A 17,691-nucleotide genomic window follows, 5' to 3' on the forward strand; every position below is an offset into this window, starting at 1 on the left:
ACTCTTTTTGAGCCTCCTCCCCTCGCCTTGCGCCATTTCCCCTTCCTGTTTCATCAGTGCCGGATGAGTTTCTATAACCCAATTTGTTGGGTTATACAGATGTCATAAACTCATTCGTACTAAGGTACTTGGACTTAATGTATTTTGCCTGCCAAGAACATCAACATTTAACGGGCTTAGGACAGGAGAGTTACTTGACAATAGATTAGTATCATGGTCTTTAAAGCATGGGCTTTGTTGTCCATCAGATCTGGACTCAAGTTCTGATTCTGCAAGTTTTCTGGCTCTGTGACCTTAGATGATTTACTTCCTCTCTAACTTTTAGATTCCTCACCCAACCTTTGAGTTCCTATTTTATAGGACTGTTATGAAAATTGAAATAATGCCTGTTAAGCACATTACCTGGCACATAGTATAAGTTATTAGTATTGATGTTGCTAGTAGTTGAGATTTGTGGATTAGAGAGGTCATTCTAAGCCCTTAGTACATAGTACTGAGTTAATATCATTCTCTAAGCATCAACTATAACCAAATCATTTAAGGACAAGTTTCTGCCATTTCCAGTGCTGGCATCCTTTTGCTCTTTGATTTCAGTGGCAACAAAATTTAAATCGGGTGCACAGTCCTGCCTGAGCTAGCTTCACTTCAGCATCTGTATCTTTAGGCTGTCAGCCCAGTCCTCAGAACAGGGGAGAGCATTTTATTGGGGGACACTCCCCGTTTGACTCAGCTAATCTCAGACAAAACCTCAAGATTCACACGCCATTCTCCCAGAATTTGGCCCAGTGACTAGATTGGATTTCCTTAGGTCAACAAAGTATTGTGTCATAAAACTGAGTACTAGAAAGACAGACTAAAACCAATCCACTGGTTTCCAAACGTGTGTGTGTGTGTGTGTGTGTGTGTGTGTGTGTGTGTCTGTGTCTGTGGTGGTCTTCACTTAACAAAAGCTTATGCAGAATGCCAGTAACACTGGTATGTGGAGCATCTGGTTGAAGCAGAGGTACAGGACTCCTTCACCATGTGGCCCCCTTTCTCTCTGAAGCGCTCTCAGAACCCTGGGGATTCTGAAGAAAACAGTTTGATAAATACTAACTAAATCCCTTTTAGTAGTTGAAAAAATAGGGTCTAACTTGGAGTCATGAACGAATTGAGGCTCATCCCGGCCTAGAACGCCTTAAAAACTTTAGGTGGTTAATAGTGCTTAAGAAGATGCAGTTACTTACAAAATATGAGTGGGGAAGCTTATTAGTATGTGCTTTCATACCTCTAAATCTATCCCGAACTGCTGTTGTATTTAATTTCAGGATTAGGGAAAGAGTCCCAAAGGTCCTGTCTGGAAAGCCCGGGTGAGACCACTTTGCTCGGCCAGAAGATTCAGGGATCAGCTTGGCAGGGGATGGTAATAGGCCACGGCAGGGAGGAAACGTGCAGAAATGGGTTGTGGGGAGGCCTCCAGACTGGCTACTTCCCATTCGCCTTGGTTTGGCTTTGTGGATGACCTTGGCCCAGGTCGTGCTTGCTAAAGTTGAAAACTGAATGAAAATGTGAAGGCCTTTTTTCTCCTCCCCAACAGCTCACAAAGAAAGTGAACAACATAGAGACAGGCTGGGCCTTGGGAGCCACCTTTCACTTGCTGCAGTCTCTGGACATCTCCCACTGAGGCCACACTCGCCCTCTGAGGTCTGCATTTGCCAACAACCTTTATACGGGAGAAGAAGAAAAGACTCGGTCATGTTATGAGGAAGTCTGGACACCACCTGGATTGAAACCCAGCAGCTGGCTTCATCAGGAGGAAGAGGTTTTTGTAGACAGCTCTTGTCCTTATGTCTAGAGATTTGGGTTTAATTTTACACATCTAATAGGAACTGGTCCCTAACCATACTGCTTGCACAGCTGGTACTAGAGTCTAAATTTTTTAGCATGCTTGTGTGTCACAGAGAGCCAAAAGGAATAACTTTGGAACTTAACCAAAGAAAAATCTCCTTCAACCCGTTGGTATATTTTTCCTCCCTGCACATTACCTTGTCCCACCCTTATCATACCCTCCCACCTCCCTAAAAAACAGGGGAAAGAAAACAGTACCTGGTTTTGTAATTCAAGAGGAAAGAAAGGTACCATCTCTGAAGTTGTGTGGTTCTGCTTTGTGCTCGCTCCCATCAGCCAGCTGAGAACCGTCCTCTTAGCAGGAGGGAGAGCAACGCCTACTGCATAGCCTTCAGAAAAGGGGCCTTCCAGTCTCCAAGGACAAGTTTTGGGAGAGTGTGGCTGCCTTGTATAGGCCACATTCTTTTAATCAACTTTTTATGTCAACCGTGAGATTAATGAATCTGAACACCTTCTAGGAATGTTTATTCAGTGCCGGTACTTCCTTCTAGGCTCTGTTTAGTTTGTCATCCTAAAGTTACTTCTTTATATTTCTGAGAAGCACATCCCTATCCTACTATTGGAGGATCTAGATTTTGGCCATAGCTCCTTTCAGTTTGCCCTTTTGTTCTGTTTATAGTAACGTCTCCTCCTACTTGGCCCCTGATCATTTTAGCTACCATCTCCTAAATTGTCTAGTTCCAGGGTTTCTGATACCCTTCTCCATTATAAGCAATATTTTATTTCATTGGCCATTTTGGCCCTCATACTGTGGATTTTTTTGTGTTGGAATGCTCTGAGCCCTTCATTATCTTGTTCTTTCCCATAGGACTATCGCCTGCTTCTTGTCGGCCCACTCAGTGCCCTTGGGCTGAAGGACTGGCTCTTTGACCTTGGCTCTTTACCTCCAGCTTCTTTCTAGCAGTTTGTATCTTCCACACTTGTAGCTATCACAGTGGACTTTCTTTCGGCTCTCTCACAAAAAAATGTTAAGCTCCTGTCCCTCACACTACTTCCTTTTTTAAAGTTATTCCACTGAGTCAATAAGTGGTTAACATCCGATGTGCAAGTAACTAGCCAATTTTTTTCTTTATTCCCCACATTTTAGTGTGTGTGGTTTTTTGTGTTTTTTTTTAATTTCATTGTGGAATTTTTTCAGATTTTTCACACTGACTTTTATTATACCAAGGTCGCCTTGATACCCATCGTCTTCCTCCAAAATGTTAATACATAATAGAATCTTTAGGTTTGGAAACAGCCCAAAGATGTAATCCAGTCTTCTAACTTGCAGAATCCCCTTAACATTTCTAAGTAGCTGTATTTTGCTTCTGGTTATGCATGTTTTAAGACAGCTCATTGCATTTGGGACAGCACTGATGTTAAAAATCCCTTATGTGGAGCTGCAGTCTCTCCTCTCAGTGGTCTTCTCTCGTTCCTCCTTCCATAGCCTCTCCATCTCCTAAAGGAAATTCCTTGCAAGTCCTTTGTGGTCTCTTCTTTAATAGGACACTTGGCTTCTAGACCCCTTACCATTGTGTCACACAGTCATACACTAAATGTTGTTCCATACAATTCCCAAGAGGTAAGCTGTGTTCACTAAAGACTCCGCCAGTTTGATGGTCGAGAGAGGCAAGATTCCCTGGTCTTTGTCATAGCTTGTCTCTGAAGATTTTCTTATGGACAGAAGCTGTTCAGACTCCTTCAGTCATCCCAAGTACCTCCAGAACTCTTGAGATGTGTCTACCTAAATTCTGATAATCTTGATTAGAACATCTAGAGAGAATTAACAAGTTTATCCATGTTAGGAGCAATATGGAATAAGAATTTTTATTTCTTAGAAAAAAATTGACTTTCTGCCCCTTGGTGTACCTTTTGGGCTTCTTATTGAGGAATCCTATAGTGTCTAATATTGTTGGTTAAGTTTCTTTTCTATAAATGTGTTTACATATTTCAAATACTTAGGACCTGACCTGGCACATAGTGGATGTTGTGCGTTAACATCATCATATGAGGAACATCCTCTGTGGGTTACGGAGGGCTTTGCAAGATGTGCCTTAAAATTCTTCCCATTTTGCCTGATTTTATTTGCATACTTTTGGAGTCCATGTTCTCCTTTCCCGGGCTACCTTTCCCGTTTTTGTGAAAGATGATCTTTTCCCCTCCCGTTCAGTGTTGATCTTTCTAGACTCTGCTAGTAGTCTTACAACTTACACATTAGTTGCCACTTTCATTCTGGGCACATCTTTCCAGAGAGTCCAGGAACATTTGTGAAACTATCACTTTTTACTCTAGTATCTTATAAATCTTGTACATTTGTCTGAAAAGCTCCCCTATTAAAACATATTTTTCATTCCTTCAATAACTAAGCTAACCTAAACTAAGAATAGTTTAGGTTGGTTCAAAAGCAGACTATTTCTTCTCATTTCATCATCAAATCAGACTTTTGGGCAAAATTTTCTCTGCAGTATACAAATCTAATGGGTTCCCAAATCTCTTCAAGAGTCATCTCTGTACTGCGAAGTGAGCTCTTCAAACACCCACTTCAAAGACCCCTACACCCATCAGCCACCAGTCTGCAACCAAATATGACAAAGTCTGCTGCTAAGTAATCAGATTATCCCTTTGACCTGGCTCCTGAAGTTTTCAAACCTGTGCAATGAAACTATTTATTGTTTTGTCACTGGACAGAAATGATGTTCCAGAGAGGAACCATAAATAAAATGGAAATCCGATGCTGTGATAAGGAAGTAATAATGAACAAGATTTTGTTTTCTTTTTAGAAAGTCCAGTGCACCTACAACAAAGGTTAAAGCAATTTATTTTTAATTTTAAAACAGTAATTTGAACAAAAATGCATCAATTGAATATTTCTAATTCTTCTTTATCAAAAGATAATTGTATAAATTTATGACCAGCATTTAAAAAAAAACCAAACCTATAGATCTTATCTTTAGAAAGGATCGTTAACAAGTGAAAATAAATGAGATAGCACCTTAATGATTTGTTTTAGTAATAAAAAATTCTTTTCAACAAAAATCATAATAGTCTTCCTTTTGGGTTTTTCTTGGCTTGGTTTATATACCCCTTCTCACAGCAAGTTATCACTCATTGTTTAGGTTCCACGAACCTCTTAAATAAAGGAGAAAAATAAAGTAGAGAGTGTTAACACAAAGTCAATTTATTAAATTAAATCTTGAAACTGTATGATGGCCTTGGGAAAAGATGTTTATTTTTCTTCAATATAATCTGCAGAAGAGGACATTCATTTGCTTGCAAAGGCCATAATCTGTTCCTAAAGAGAAATGAAACAAAGTGAGTGATTCTCTGAAACTGTGAGGGCGGGTGAAGAAAATGCTTTCAAGTATCCAAAGTGATTGAAGCAAAAACTCAGCTAAAGTCCCAGATAGACACTCTTCACAAGAGTCCCTCCAAAGTGCCTTTAAATGGGCATTGCTCAGTAGAAAAAGCTGACCAAGCAGCAAAAGGAGCTGAAGCATCTTTATCTTTGGAAGCCCCTATTTGCTACTTTAACCCTTCCTTATACTGTATTGAATTTCTACCTAGATAGCCCTAGCACCCAAGCCTAGCACGGTTTTTTTTGCTCATTATCACTGGGGAAGATTAAAAGGGTGATTTTACAGCCAAGAAAATTAATTCAAATGAACTAAATCATTGGCAAGTCACTCCTCGGTGACCAAGACTCTTCAGAGAGCCGTGAGCGACCTCTTACTTTGAGTGGAGACACTGCGTTTGTGGCCTGCAAGCCCCACGTCCTGAGCAGCACGAGAGGGGTAGCACTGGTGGAGTAGAGCCTTTTCAGCAGGTCAGTAGCAGCCAGGAGGGCAGTGTTGTGACGTTGTCGGTCTGTCTCATAGCCTGTGAGGTGGCTCATGGAGCCTGGAGGAAAAAGGAAAGTTATGCCCTAATCCCATAGTGACGTTTTCTTTCCTAGAAAAGCACACACACTTATGTCCACCACATCTGGCTACTGAGGCGCCTTCAGGGTCCTGATTGTCCCTAAGGTTCCAGAATCCTTACCTAAGTCTTTCCCATCGAAGGCTGCAGTTCTGAGGTGATGGACCAAGCTGGAGATATCCCCAAAGCCCATGTTAACACCTTGTCCTGCCAGGGGATGGACTCTGTGGGCTGCATCCCTGCAGACGAAGCAGAGTTGAGGTGTGGCCTCCAGCAGCACAGTGAGAAGGGAGGAGCTCTGCTCGCCGTTACCTTACCCGATGAGTGCCAGCCGAGGCCGGACGTACTCGGCAGCATGTCCCAAACCGAGAGGAAACAGCACTCGGCTTTTGGCATCCACCGTGGCTACGCTTGGCGGCAGCTGGCGAGCTGAGACCTTAGTGGGCTTCAGAAAGGCAACAGCCTGGTGCAGCACGGTGCTGGCCGAGTCAACAAAGTCTGTGTGGTTAGCATCACTCCACTGAGAAGCATCAGCCACAAAACAAAAGTGGAATTTCATCAGTGACTAGCAGGGAATTAAAAATTCAAGAAGGAAACTTATAACAAAAGCCAAGGGCAATGGTACCTAACATGCCTAAAACAATCTAGACCCCAAGTGACAAGTCCCTCCAATAAAGGTAAAACAGATTCCAGGTTGTAGGATCAAGCCAAATTGCTCAGCTGCCCCTGCCTACCTCTGACCTTGATCTTTTACTAGTCCCTAACTTCAATAACCTGCACCAGCCACACTAGCTCATTCTACAACATCCTCTTGCTTCTGACACTCCCCTCTGCTTAGAATGTCCTCCCACTGAGACTTCACCAGGACCTCACCTCAGAGCACCCTGAGGCTGTCAGCTCTTTTTATAAACGTTTCTCCAAACTCACCTGTGTGTGCTCACCTCTATGCTCCCAGAGCATCCTATGCATACTTCTACCACTGTTCTGAAATTGTCACTTATGTACCTTTCTCCTCACGTAACTATGAGCTGCCTAAAAGCAGGGACTGTGTCTCATTTGTCTATCACCAGACCCTTCTACATAGAAGGCGCTTGTAATTATCTATATAATAAAAGCCTAAGCAACTGTTACAGCAGAACAACTGAATGACCAATTGTTATGATGCGCTTTGACCACCAGGGGGCAGATGGTCAACTCAGGAGCTGCCTCCTGTGGTCAGTGCTCTCCCACAGCAGGAGCACTGCTCAACCAGAAGCCAGGGTCATGGCTGGCGAGCACAGCAGTGGTGGTGAGAGCCTCTCCTGCCTCCATGGCAGCACTTCGGAGCAGCAAGCCAAGTGGTAAGAAGCAGTGAGCAAGTGGGTGACAAGGAGTCAGAGGTCCCGCACTACAAGAGGGTGCAGGCCAGGCTGAGGGGGGAGGACCCCCCCCCCCGTGCACAAATTTTGTGCACCAGGCCTCTAGTTGCTAAATGAATGTCCTACAGAGGCCTGTGCCAGGAATACCGTTTCCCCGAAAATAAGGCAGTGTCTTATATTAATTTTTTCTCCCAAAGATGCGCTAGGTCTTATTTTCAGGGATGTCTTATCTTTCCACACGCTAGGTCTTATTTTCGGAGGATGTCTTATTTTTGGGGAAACACGGTATATGCTAAATGGCTGGGAGGGAGGCGGACAGTGGGAGGGGGAGATAGCAGTTATCTTGGAAGCTGCTTCAGTATGTTTAGTTCCTTTTACTGTTGCTACTATAGAGCAGCGAAGCTTAAGTTCTTGGTGTGAATTATTAGTGAGGTAGCGGAGTTTGGTAGTTAAAACCACAGGCTTGAGGGAGAGCCTCATGTCAGATCCCAGCTTTGCACAAGAGGTAGGATCTTGGGAAAGTTACCTATCTCCTAATGAGCATGTTAACAGTACCTACCTCAAAGAGTCACTGACTTAAATACATACATACAGGTAAAACTCTTCACCTACACCGGTATATAGTAAGTGCTCAATAAATGTTACCAATTGTCATATTAGTGAATTTAGAAAGATGTAGCATTTAACATTCAGAAATATTGTGCCCTATTATCTAAAAGCCATATTACTCCAGAATCATTACTATTTGAGCACCTATAATGTATGAGGTATGCTGCAAGTATTTTGCATAAAGTCTCTTGCCTTTGGACTTTCATTATTAATAATCCCTGAAAGGTTGGTATTTCCATTTTTAAGGAGATTTAAAGTTAATACCAGTATTGAACCCATGTCTTTCTAAAGCAAGAGTGGGGAACCTTTTTTCTGCCAAGGGCCATTTGGATATTTATAACATCATTCAAGGACCATACAAAATTATCAACTTAGAAATTAGCCTGGTATATCTGGTCAAACATTAATTAATTTACCCCTAATTCTTCGGCAGGGCCAGACCAAATGATTTTGAAAGCCTTACCATGGCCAATGGGCCGGACATTCCCCACCTCTGGTCTAAACTTTTAAGACCCCCACTGAAATGTGCTCCCCTCTCCAAACATTCTGATGAATTAGGCTTCAAAGGTTCAGGTACCTGGGACCCAGCAGCTCCGCTCAAGATTACCTAAGAATTACAGCTTCAAAAGAGGCCAACGCTAACTTCCACCCAGGCAGCTGTTTCAATCAGCACAACAGCAGCCCGTGAGCACACAGGTTACTGATTTCTATTGTTTGGATTTCCCTGAATGCCTCCTCCACATCATCCAGACCAAGCCTTTCAGTTACAGAAGGGCAGCTGGTTGATTACTTCTTTTTCCTACTCAGAACTGCCTTTCTGTATCTACCCCTGCGACACCTCATCAGGCAGACAAGCTGATACTCACAAAGGCGGAGTTAATGGCATCCACAAAGTTCTCCTCATCCATGCTGACCAGCTCTGCTGCATGCTCATGGGATGTGGACCACACCAAGGAACTCAAGGTGTCTGAGAGCTGTCACAAAAGAACACCATCAATACTGAGAGCTACAACTTCTGTTCTTGGGCACTATTGAGCATAAAGATATGAAGGAGAAATGAAGCTAGCCTGGAGATATTTCACCTGAAAATGGCCGAGAGAAAATGAAGTCCTAAAAGAGGGAGGCTGGACTACCCAGACAGCGTTCTTACCGGGAGCAGAGCGATGGGCCCAGAGGGAAGAAATCTCTGCCAAGCCACATTGTTTTCTGTGACCTGCAATAGAAAGGAGAACAGCTGTGGGAAGTACATATTCAACACCAGCAGGGTCCCCAGGGGTGGGCTCAGGGTCTTCTTTTTTTTTAATCCTCACCTGAGATATGATTATTCATCTTAGAGGGAGAAGAAGGAGAGACAGAAAAACGTCGATGTGAGAGAGAAACATCAATGGGTTGCCTCTTATATGTGCCCCAACTGGGAATCAAACCCACAACCTAGGCCTGCACCCTGACCAGAATCGAACCTGCCCTCCTTCAGTATACAGGACGGTGTTCCAACCAACTGAACCCACTGGCCAGGGCTGGGCTCAGGATCTTACCTCTGATAAATGCAGAGTAGCCACAACAGCAGACTGGTCATAGTCCCAGCTGACATTCTGGATTCCAGCAGCTTGCCGTACTCCTGAGTTGTGACCATCTGCACCGATCTGCACAGAGACAAGAGCCTGCTAAGTCTTACAATCTTTTAGTAAATGAAACTGCTCCAGAAGTTTGTCTCTGCCGCTTAAAAATTTCTCTAGTTCTAACTGCTGGCAAGCCCATCTATGGCAGACAACTTTTTATCATGCCTGCTCACTCACAGCCTCTAAAGGGGTGGCTCCACATATGTGTCGCCGGCCTCAGCTAACGGACCAAAGCTGGACATCTGACCCACGAGGTGCTGGACATCTGACCCACGAGGTGCCAGCCACAGGTTAAACTCAGCCAAATTCCCCTGCTATTTGGACTAGAAAGCAACAGGCAGGCACTAGAGCTGAACAGTCCTGATGTAAGGTGAGGGATGGCTGCCGTGGAGGGGAAAGCTGATGAGCAGAGAGAGGACTTACAGGACTCCTGGGAGGGAAAGAACAGCCTCAGTTTCTGATACTCTGGTTCCTGTCTCTGTGAGGCCAGCTGTCCTTACTTCATGACCTAAGATGGTCCAGGAAATTTGGTCCTGCACAGGATTTACAATGAGACCATCTTAACTTGAGACCAGCTTACTGGGTACTGGTGCTTATAACCAAAAGCTTAACCTAAAATTAATATCAACTGTAGCTTAGATGAAAAACTAGAGGCCCTAGAATTGAGGCTAACATGTGAATATGCAAGACCCCTGCAAAATAAAAATTCCAACTACCAACAATTTGGTCTGGAGGGTGCTGCCATCACCTAGGGTAATATGAACCCAAGGGCTGGAGTCTGCCATGGAAGCGGGAGAAGGCCAAGTATAGCCGACGGCTTTGCTCCGGTAGAGAACAGTCACTCGATCTAGGGAGGTCAGAAGAGAGAACACAAAACATGAGAAAGCCAGCCCACGCAGGCTGAGGGAAAGCCATAACTAAACCTAAAGCAAGGTCCAGGACAGCTGTCTCTTGTCCTTTACTCCTAAACAAGATAAGTAAGATCTAAAAAAACCTCATGTGACTGGTGCTATTGTCTGAGAGCTGATAAACAACGGAAACCACAGGGATGAATCAGTGTAAAAAAATTAATCTCTCAGTGAATTATCAGCCTGCAGCAGGCACTCTTCCCCTCCTGCTCTTCCAGTTCACTCTACGCCTCAATGAGCCCATGTGTGCTTTCAGAAGAAACCATGGAAATACCATGGCTCAAACTTCCAGATTTCATAACATTTTCTTCCCCCTGGAAACCATTTTACTTCCTGACCAGAAAAAAGATATGCTCACTGTAAAAGTCTGAATAAAGAAAAGTTTAAGAGTGGGGGGGGGAACTACCCTCAATCATACCACCCAGAGACAACTACAGTTAAAGCTTTGCCACAGATGATACACCCTAGATTTTCTGGTCATCCTGCTCATTGTACCCACAAAAATTTAAGTACTGCTAACATTTTCTGCCATAAATAACACTTGTTTGTATATGGATGTACAAGTTCCAATCACTAAATGTTCAAATTTTAAATGTCTCAATAAAAGCCATTCTATTATATAAAAAAAATTAAAAAAAAAATAAAAAAATAAAGCTTTGCCACAGAGCTTACCTAACAGTTTCTTATACGTGGACATGTGGTGCGCACAGCCTCACACACACAAATGGAATCATGTAGTATTTTTCACCAATAGACTGTGGGACATGGTTCTAAGTTAGTAAATATTAGGTCTAAATTATCTTTAAAAGATGCACAGAAGCTCTTTACATGGGTGAACTATGTACCCATATCAAAAGCATTTAAGGTTGCTTCCAATTTTCTCTCTCTAGAATAACCCTGAAATATTTGCAAATCATATAGTGAACAAGGAATTTATATCCAGAATTCAAAAAGGACTTTGGCCTGGCCGATATAGCTCCGATATATGAACCAGGAGGTCACAGTTGGATTCTTGATCAGGGCACATTCCAGGGTTGCAGGCTCGATCCCCAATGGGGAGTGTGCAGGTGGCAGCCAATCAATGGTTCTCATCATTGATGTTTCTAGCTCTCTCTTTCTCTCTGAAATCAATTTTTTTAATTTAAAAAAAAAAAAAAAAGAACCCCATAACTCACAAAAAGACAAATAATCCGGTTTTTAAATGGGCAAAAGATTCTGAATACACTCTTCTCCAAAGACAAACAAATGACCAAAAAGCACATGAAAAGACACTCAACATTATTTGTCATCAGGGAAATATGATCCAAACTATAATGAGATACTATCCATCGTCACAAGGATGGCTATAATTTTTTTTTTTTTAAAGGGATAGGAGCCCAGGCCAGGTAGCTCAGTTGGTTAGAGCATCCTCCTAATATGCCAAGGTTATGCGTTTGATCCCCGGTTAGGGCACATACAAGGAAATGCAATTGGCAATAAAAAAGAATAAAGCACTGATACATGCTACCACATGAACACATCTCAAAAATACATTCAATGGGAGAGTCAGACACCAAAGAATACATATTTGTGAGTCTAACTCTATGAAATGTCCAAAAAAAGCAAATCCCAAAAGACAGAAAGTAGACTAGTGGTGCCAGGGGCTGGGGGTCAGATTGGGGAATATTATAAATGAGCTCCAGGTTTTCTCTGAGGTAATGGAAATATTCTAAAATTGTGTGATGATGGTGGCATAACTCTCTAAATAATAAAAATCACAGAATTGTACACTTATAGTGGGTAAATTTTTTGGTATGTAAATGATACCTGAATAAAGCTGTAAAAGAAAAACAAGAAAAACCCTGAGCTAGGTAGCAGAATGTTTGTTTATGGAGCACATTCAGTACCTGTAAAAGGGATCCTTCCAGAAGAGATTCACCTTCCAGAGGATGACAGGACGATGGGAGAGGCGGGAGCTCACCTGACACGGCCTCCAGCTGCTTCGTGAGAGCGTGCATGATGACGTCGTTCTCCACTATGTAGCCCATGTCGTCCAGGTTGTCCTTGTCGAACATGATCAGGGCCTCGGAGCAGGCATCCCACACCTGGCAGCACAAAGGGAGCGTCTGTGTTACAACCCGAGGAAAAGGAAACATCACTCCAACCCGAAACTGAGCACTGCTTTCCCAAGTGACAGAGCAGAGCAACCACAAACTGTCAATCCCGCTGGCAGGACATCAGGCGAGAAGAAAATTCTCGGGAATGCTTTCCCCCACTTTCTTAGACTGAGTGTGGACTTGAATGTGGACTCCAATATCTTAGCACAAGACAGACCAAGGCATCCTGCCAAGAGTGACAAAGGGAGCACCTGCATTCGCCGAAAGGCTCTGTATCTCATGTTGCAGATGTGGTCCCAGGCTCCGAAACCTACAAAAGAGAGCAAGTATGTAGAGACCCGAGCATCCTTCCTGGGCCCCCTTTGTCCCTCCGTCTTGTTAAGTTAGAGTTGTTCTCGGTGTTCTCCATAACAGAGGAATACTCTCCCCTTCTGTGTTTGATGGCGGGAGCTAAGCTCCTCTGCTCCACAGCTCAGATTACACAGTCTGAAAAAAGACCAGCTTTCATGACCAACAGGTCAAATCACATTGTAAAGTAGGGGAAATAAATAAGGAAATCAAAGCCATACTGTTCTTTTCCATCCTACTGAAGTTACAAACTCTGGATAAAGAATACCTTTTGTTGATCTCCATGGCACTGAAGAGATTCACTCATTGAGGAAGTTATTTGCAGAGCACCTACAATGTGACAGACACTAGTACATTTCTAGGTGCTGAGCAAAAAGTGGAAACCAAATGGGCCAAGTCCCCACCTTTCTGTGGCTAACATTCTGACTTACTATTTGTAGTAAAAAGCAAATACATAATACAATGTCAGATGATAGTATTATGAAGAAAAATAAAGCAGCAGAGAGTGATCAGAGGGCTAGAGAGTGATACGAGAGTCTTTTAGGTAAGGTGGTTCTAGTCAGGATAGTCAGAGGAGGGACTTAAAGACAGTGTGCTGACAGCTGGTTCGGTTTGCACACATGCATCTTCACCCCAAAAGCATTTATTACACGGGCTCCCTAGCTTCCCACAGGGCGGACTCTGGGAATGAAGAGGACTCTGCTCATAATTAGTTCATGTAGTTTTAGTCCCACACATTTATAATGACCCAACATCACAAATGAAGTCTACGCGATGGACCCACAAGTCCCAAGGATGTCTTCCTCAGACGGGGAATTAGCACGTTAACGATTTCAGAAACTACGTGCCAGACTACCAACCACACCCCTCGCCCACCCTCCTCAGTGAGCCCTCCGCCCAGACGCTCTGTGACTCTGCCTCTGGGCACACCGGGAGGCCGAGGGAGGCCGGAGATTGGTTCTGCGAGAGGACGTTCTACTCACTGCTGAGAAGCGTTGCAGAGCCGGGGGAAATGGAGCTGACCCTGTTGCTGTAAGTTGCTGGCAATTTCTCCAAAACTTTCTTTGGACCTGCTTCTAGCAACAGGATTTTCTTGTCATGAAAGTGAATATCATATCCTAAAAAAAAAAAGGCAAACTTTTATATCACTTTAGGAAAATCAGAATTTATTTTTTCATTGCCAAGAGAAGCAATAATTCATTCCTTAGGTACAAATTTCTTACACAGCACACAAAAAGGAAACACCATGCAGAGTCCTAAAGCAAACCATCCTGCCAACCACCATGAGGTAGTATTGAGATACCAGATATTTCTAATCCTCAAAGTATTACATCACTGAAAATTACAAAGCCTGTTCAACAGGAAAAAATGTAGTTAATAAGCGAAATTCATTGTGGCCTCAAGGTTAAATCAAGGATAAAGAATTAGTCTGTGAAAGAAAAGGGGCCAAAAATACATCAGTTGTGCCTACAAATCTGATCCTAAAACATTGCAGAGGAAGTAAGAAGGGAACTTGGGCCAGGCTGGCGTGGCTCAGTGGACCTATGAACCAGGAGGTTAGGGTTTAATTCCCAGTTAGGGCACATGCCCAGGTTGCAGGCTCCATCCCCAATACGGGTGGAAGCAGCCAATCAATGATTCTCTCTCATCATTGATGTTTCTACCTCTTTCTCCCTCTCGCTTCCTCTCTGAAATTAACAAATAATTATTTAAAATTTAAAAGGGGGGGAGGGCAGGACTTGAGGATGCCATCACTGGTTGTTGCAGCACGCTACAGCCAGTCCCGCCAGTGTCTCAGAGAAAGACACGGGGAAATAAGCAGTGAGTTGCTGCTGCCAAGAAAGGAGAAAAATATGTGCTGGAACTGCCCGACCATCTCCCTTACCCCTGCCCCTCCAGGAGAGCTTCATCTCACTCTTTCTTTGGTCAGGTACTATCTACAAATCTTTCGCCTTTGGTAGATTCTAAATTCCTGGGGGACAGAAATGTTTCCCCCTTATAGTAATATCCCCGGCAACAAATGCTGTATCTCCTCAATCCATAACTAGATAATGTCTTCACAGACATTTCTGTTAAACAAGAGACCAGAAAACTAACAGGAAACTACATTGAGTGTCTGCCCCCTGGTGGTCAGTGCGTGTCATAGTGATCAGTTGAATGGTTGGTCGTTTAGGCTTTTAAATATATATCGATAGATACTCTATATCCAATACCCTTTGTATTTCAAATTCCTTTTGAATTTTGTATATGTGCCTGTCTCAGTTTTTCAAAACCTAAAACCAAAGCAAAACAAAACAATCCAGGTGATTCTTAAATGCACCTGCCAACCACTATTTTAATCCATTTATCAATAGGTACAACCAAATGGCTGTCAGGGAGAAAAGGTATACACACAAAAATCTTTGCTTTTCCTAATTACTGGCTTTTGAGTGCAAATTACTTAAGTTTTTTTGTTTGTTTGTTTTTTTTGCAAATTACATACATTTTCTTGAACTTTAACTTCCTTACCTGCACAATCAACAATCGAGATTATTATGAAGGTTAAATAAAAATGCATGTACAGCCAAAACCGGTTTAGCTCAATGGATAGAGCATTGGCTTGGGGACTGAAGGGACCCGGGTTCGATTCCGGTCAAGGGCATGTACCTTGGTTGCGGGCATATCCCCAGTAGGGGGTATGCAAGAGGCAACTGATCGATGATTCTCTCTCATGATGTTTCTAACTCTCTATCCCTCTCCCTTCCTCTCTGTACAAAATCAATAAAATATATTTTTTAAAAATGTATGTAGAATACTTTAAAATATGCCCATCCATAGCAAGTGCTTAATAATTGATAACCGTTTTCTAAAATTACTTTGAGACGCAAGCCCATCGGCTTATACAAAGCATTGTTTCCCCCAGTGTCCTAGAAGAGGAACCACACTCTAACTCTCAAGTCAACAAACACTATTAATGATCTTTGTGAGGCCAAAATCAATCTAATTTCTGAAAGTCACTGTACAGTTGTTAAAAGCAAACTACTCTGAGTTTGGTGGCCTGGGTTTGAATTCAGATTCTGCTAGTGCCTGGTTGAGACTCTGGTCCTAACTTAACCTTTGCCAGGCAAGTTTTCTCATATAAGATATGAAAGTAATATCTACCTCACAGGGTAGTGAAGCAGCCTACACTATAAGCATGAAAGCTAAGTTCTAACCTCACCTTATACACAAAGTTTAACTCAAAGTAGATGATAGGTTTAAATGAAAGAGCTAAAACTATAAAACTCTCAAAAGAAAGCTTAGGAGTGAATCTTAGATATAACACCAAAAACACAAGTGGTAAAAGACTAGTAAGTTCAATTTCATCAAAATCAAAAACTTTTGACCCTAGCCAGTTTTGCTCAGTGGTTAGAGCATCAGCCCGGACTGAAGGTTGTGGGTTCAATTCCAGTCAAGGGCATGTACCTGGATTGCAGGCTAGATCCCCATCACTTAATGAATGGACAAAACATATTATATCCACACGATGGAATATTATTCAACCATATAAAGGAATGAAGTATTGGCACATGATACAGCCTGGATGAACCTTGAGAACACTAAGTAGATTTCACCTAGATGGAAATGTCCAGTAAAGGCAAATCTACAGACAGAAAAATACGTGAGTGGTTGCCGAGAGCAGTGATTTGCAACCAGTGTGCTGCGGGAATTTTCAAAACATGCAATCCCTGACTTGTCAGAGGCACTGACCTCTTTTCCTTCAGACTGTCCAATTAAAAAGTGACAACTGCCAACACAATAGCCGTCAGTGTGAATTAGTCAAAATTATACCTATTTTTTTTTGTCAGATCGGCAAAAAATATATATTTTGGTGTGCCACAGAATTTCAGTAATTAGTTTATGTGTGCTATGAGATGAAAACCATTGAAAATCACTGGCCTAGAGCTAAGATTGGGAGGAAATGAGCAGTGGCTGCTAATGAGTTCAGATTTCTTTTGGAGGAAATAAAAATGTTCTAAAATTTGTCGTGATGGCTGCACAATTCTGAATACACACACACACACACACACACACACACACACACACTAAATTGCATGCTTTTAATGGGTGAACTTTAACTCTGGCCCATAGCTCAGTGTGTTAGTGTCCCATACACCAAGGTTGCGGGCCCATCCAAACAAGAATCAACCAATGAATGCAAAAATAAGCGGGACAACAAATCCATGTTTCTCTCTCTCTAATCAATCAATCAATAAAATAGTGGTGAATGGGTGAAATTTATGGTATGCAAATTATATTTCAAAGAAGCTGTTAAAACACAGGGAGGGGAGGGAAGAGGAGGGGAGAAGAATGCAACCATGCGCGACTGCTTGCAATTTCGCCCATAACTAAATAACCCTGAGCAGGTCTATTTCCCTACAGGTTGGAAGGAGTCCTAAGGTACCGCCCACTTTTGACCCTTCGGCACCCCCAAGAACCAAACGCTTGCCCTGGGGCCAAGGGAAGGGAAGGGGCCACAAGATCTGCAACCCTCAGCCTTTGGGGAAACGGTGCCAGAATCCCAGGGTCCCCACAGCTCCACGGCCCCTCTCCCCCACACTACCGGCCTTGCAGAGGCGCTTACCCAAGGCACAGGCCATGGCGGCGCCTACCAGGCCTCCACCGGACACCACCACATCGTACACGGTGTCTGCCGGGGCACCGGCCCACCTCCGACAGGAGACCAGCGGGCCTCTCCGGGCAGCGGCAGGCGCAGCTCCTAAACGGCTCGCGGCCAGCAGAGCCGCCATGGTGCAGGCCCGCTCCGCGCTGGGCACCCCGCTAGGCCCGCCTCCGAGAGCACGTCCAGACCAGAGTCCGCCAATCACTTGCCGCCTCAGCCTCGCGGCCTTAGAACCGGAAATAGAACGTAGAAAGGGAATAGGCCAATCGGAAAACAAGCCTTGCCTCGTTGGGCGGGATGTTTTGGAGGCTCCCTGGTAAGGGATTGGTT

At 43.4% G+C, this 17,691-nt stretch overlaps 2 protein-coding genes across 8 annotated transcripts in view; one reads left to right on the forward strand and one right to left on the reverse strand.

Annotated features, from left to right (window-relative positions):
* ENTPD5 (ectonucleoside triphosphate diphosphohydrolase 5 (inactive)) overlaps positions 1-4,896 on the forward strand; it is a 40,001-nt gene extending 35,105 nt beyond the window's left edge. For all 7 annotated transcript variants that reach the window (XM_036431704.2, XM_036431677.2, XM_036431687.2 and 4 more), the window contains one exon: positions 1,577-4,896. In XM_036431704.2, coding sequence (XP_036287597.1) covers positions 1,577-1,663 — 87 coding nt within the window. In that variant the 3' untranslated portion in view covers positions 1,664-4,896. The remainder of the gene's footprint in view (positions 1-1,576) is intronic.
* Positions 3,027-17,541, reverse strand: COQ6 (coenzyme Q6, monooxygenase). Its single transcript, XM_036431589.2, has 12 exons — positions 17,323-17,541; positions 13,703-13,837; positions 12,623-12,681; positions 12,236-12,359; positions 10,084-10,214; positions 9,284-9,391; positions 8,899-8,961; positions 8,615-8,722; positions 6,099-6,301; positions 5,905-6,020; positions 5,597-5,763; positions 3,027-5,158 (listed from the first exon to the last, which is right to left on the reverse strand). Exons 1-12 carry the CDS (start codon positions 17,486-17,488, stop codon positions 5,129-5,131), a joined length of 1,410 nt encoding a protein of 469 aa, XP_036287482.1. The 5' UTR covers positions 17,489-17,541; the 3' UTR covers positions 3,027-5,128.
* Between the last annotated feature and the right edge of the window lie 150 nt (positions 17,542-17,691).

The sequence above is a fragment of the Pipistrellus kuhlii genome, unplaced genomic scaffold, assembly GCF_014108245.1.
Source record: "Pipistrellus kuhlii isolate mPipKuh1 unplaced genomic scaffold, mPipKuh1.p scaffold_m20_p_1, whole genome shotgun sequence".
NCBI lineage: Eukaryota > Metazoa > Chordata > Mammalia > Chiroptera > Vespertilionidae > Pipistrellus > Pipistrellus kuhlii.

What these genes read in the sequence shown, in the direction of transcription:
- COQ6 (XM_036431589.2), bottom strand. Translation starts at nt 17,488, where the DNA reads ATGGCGGCTCTGCTGGCCGCGAGCCGTTTAGGAGCTGCGCCTGCCGCT. An exon ending in CGCCATGGCCTGTGCCTTGG is followed by an intron (nt 13,838 to 17,322) that starts GTAAGCGCCTCT and finishes TTTTTTTTTTAG; the next exon opens with GATATGATATTCACTTTCAT. An exon ending in GGCCCATCGCTCTGCTCCCG is followed by an intron (nt 8,723 to 8,898) that starts GTAAGAACGCTG and finishes CTTTTGTGACAG; the next exon opens with CTCTCAGACACCTTGAGTTC.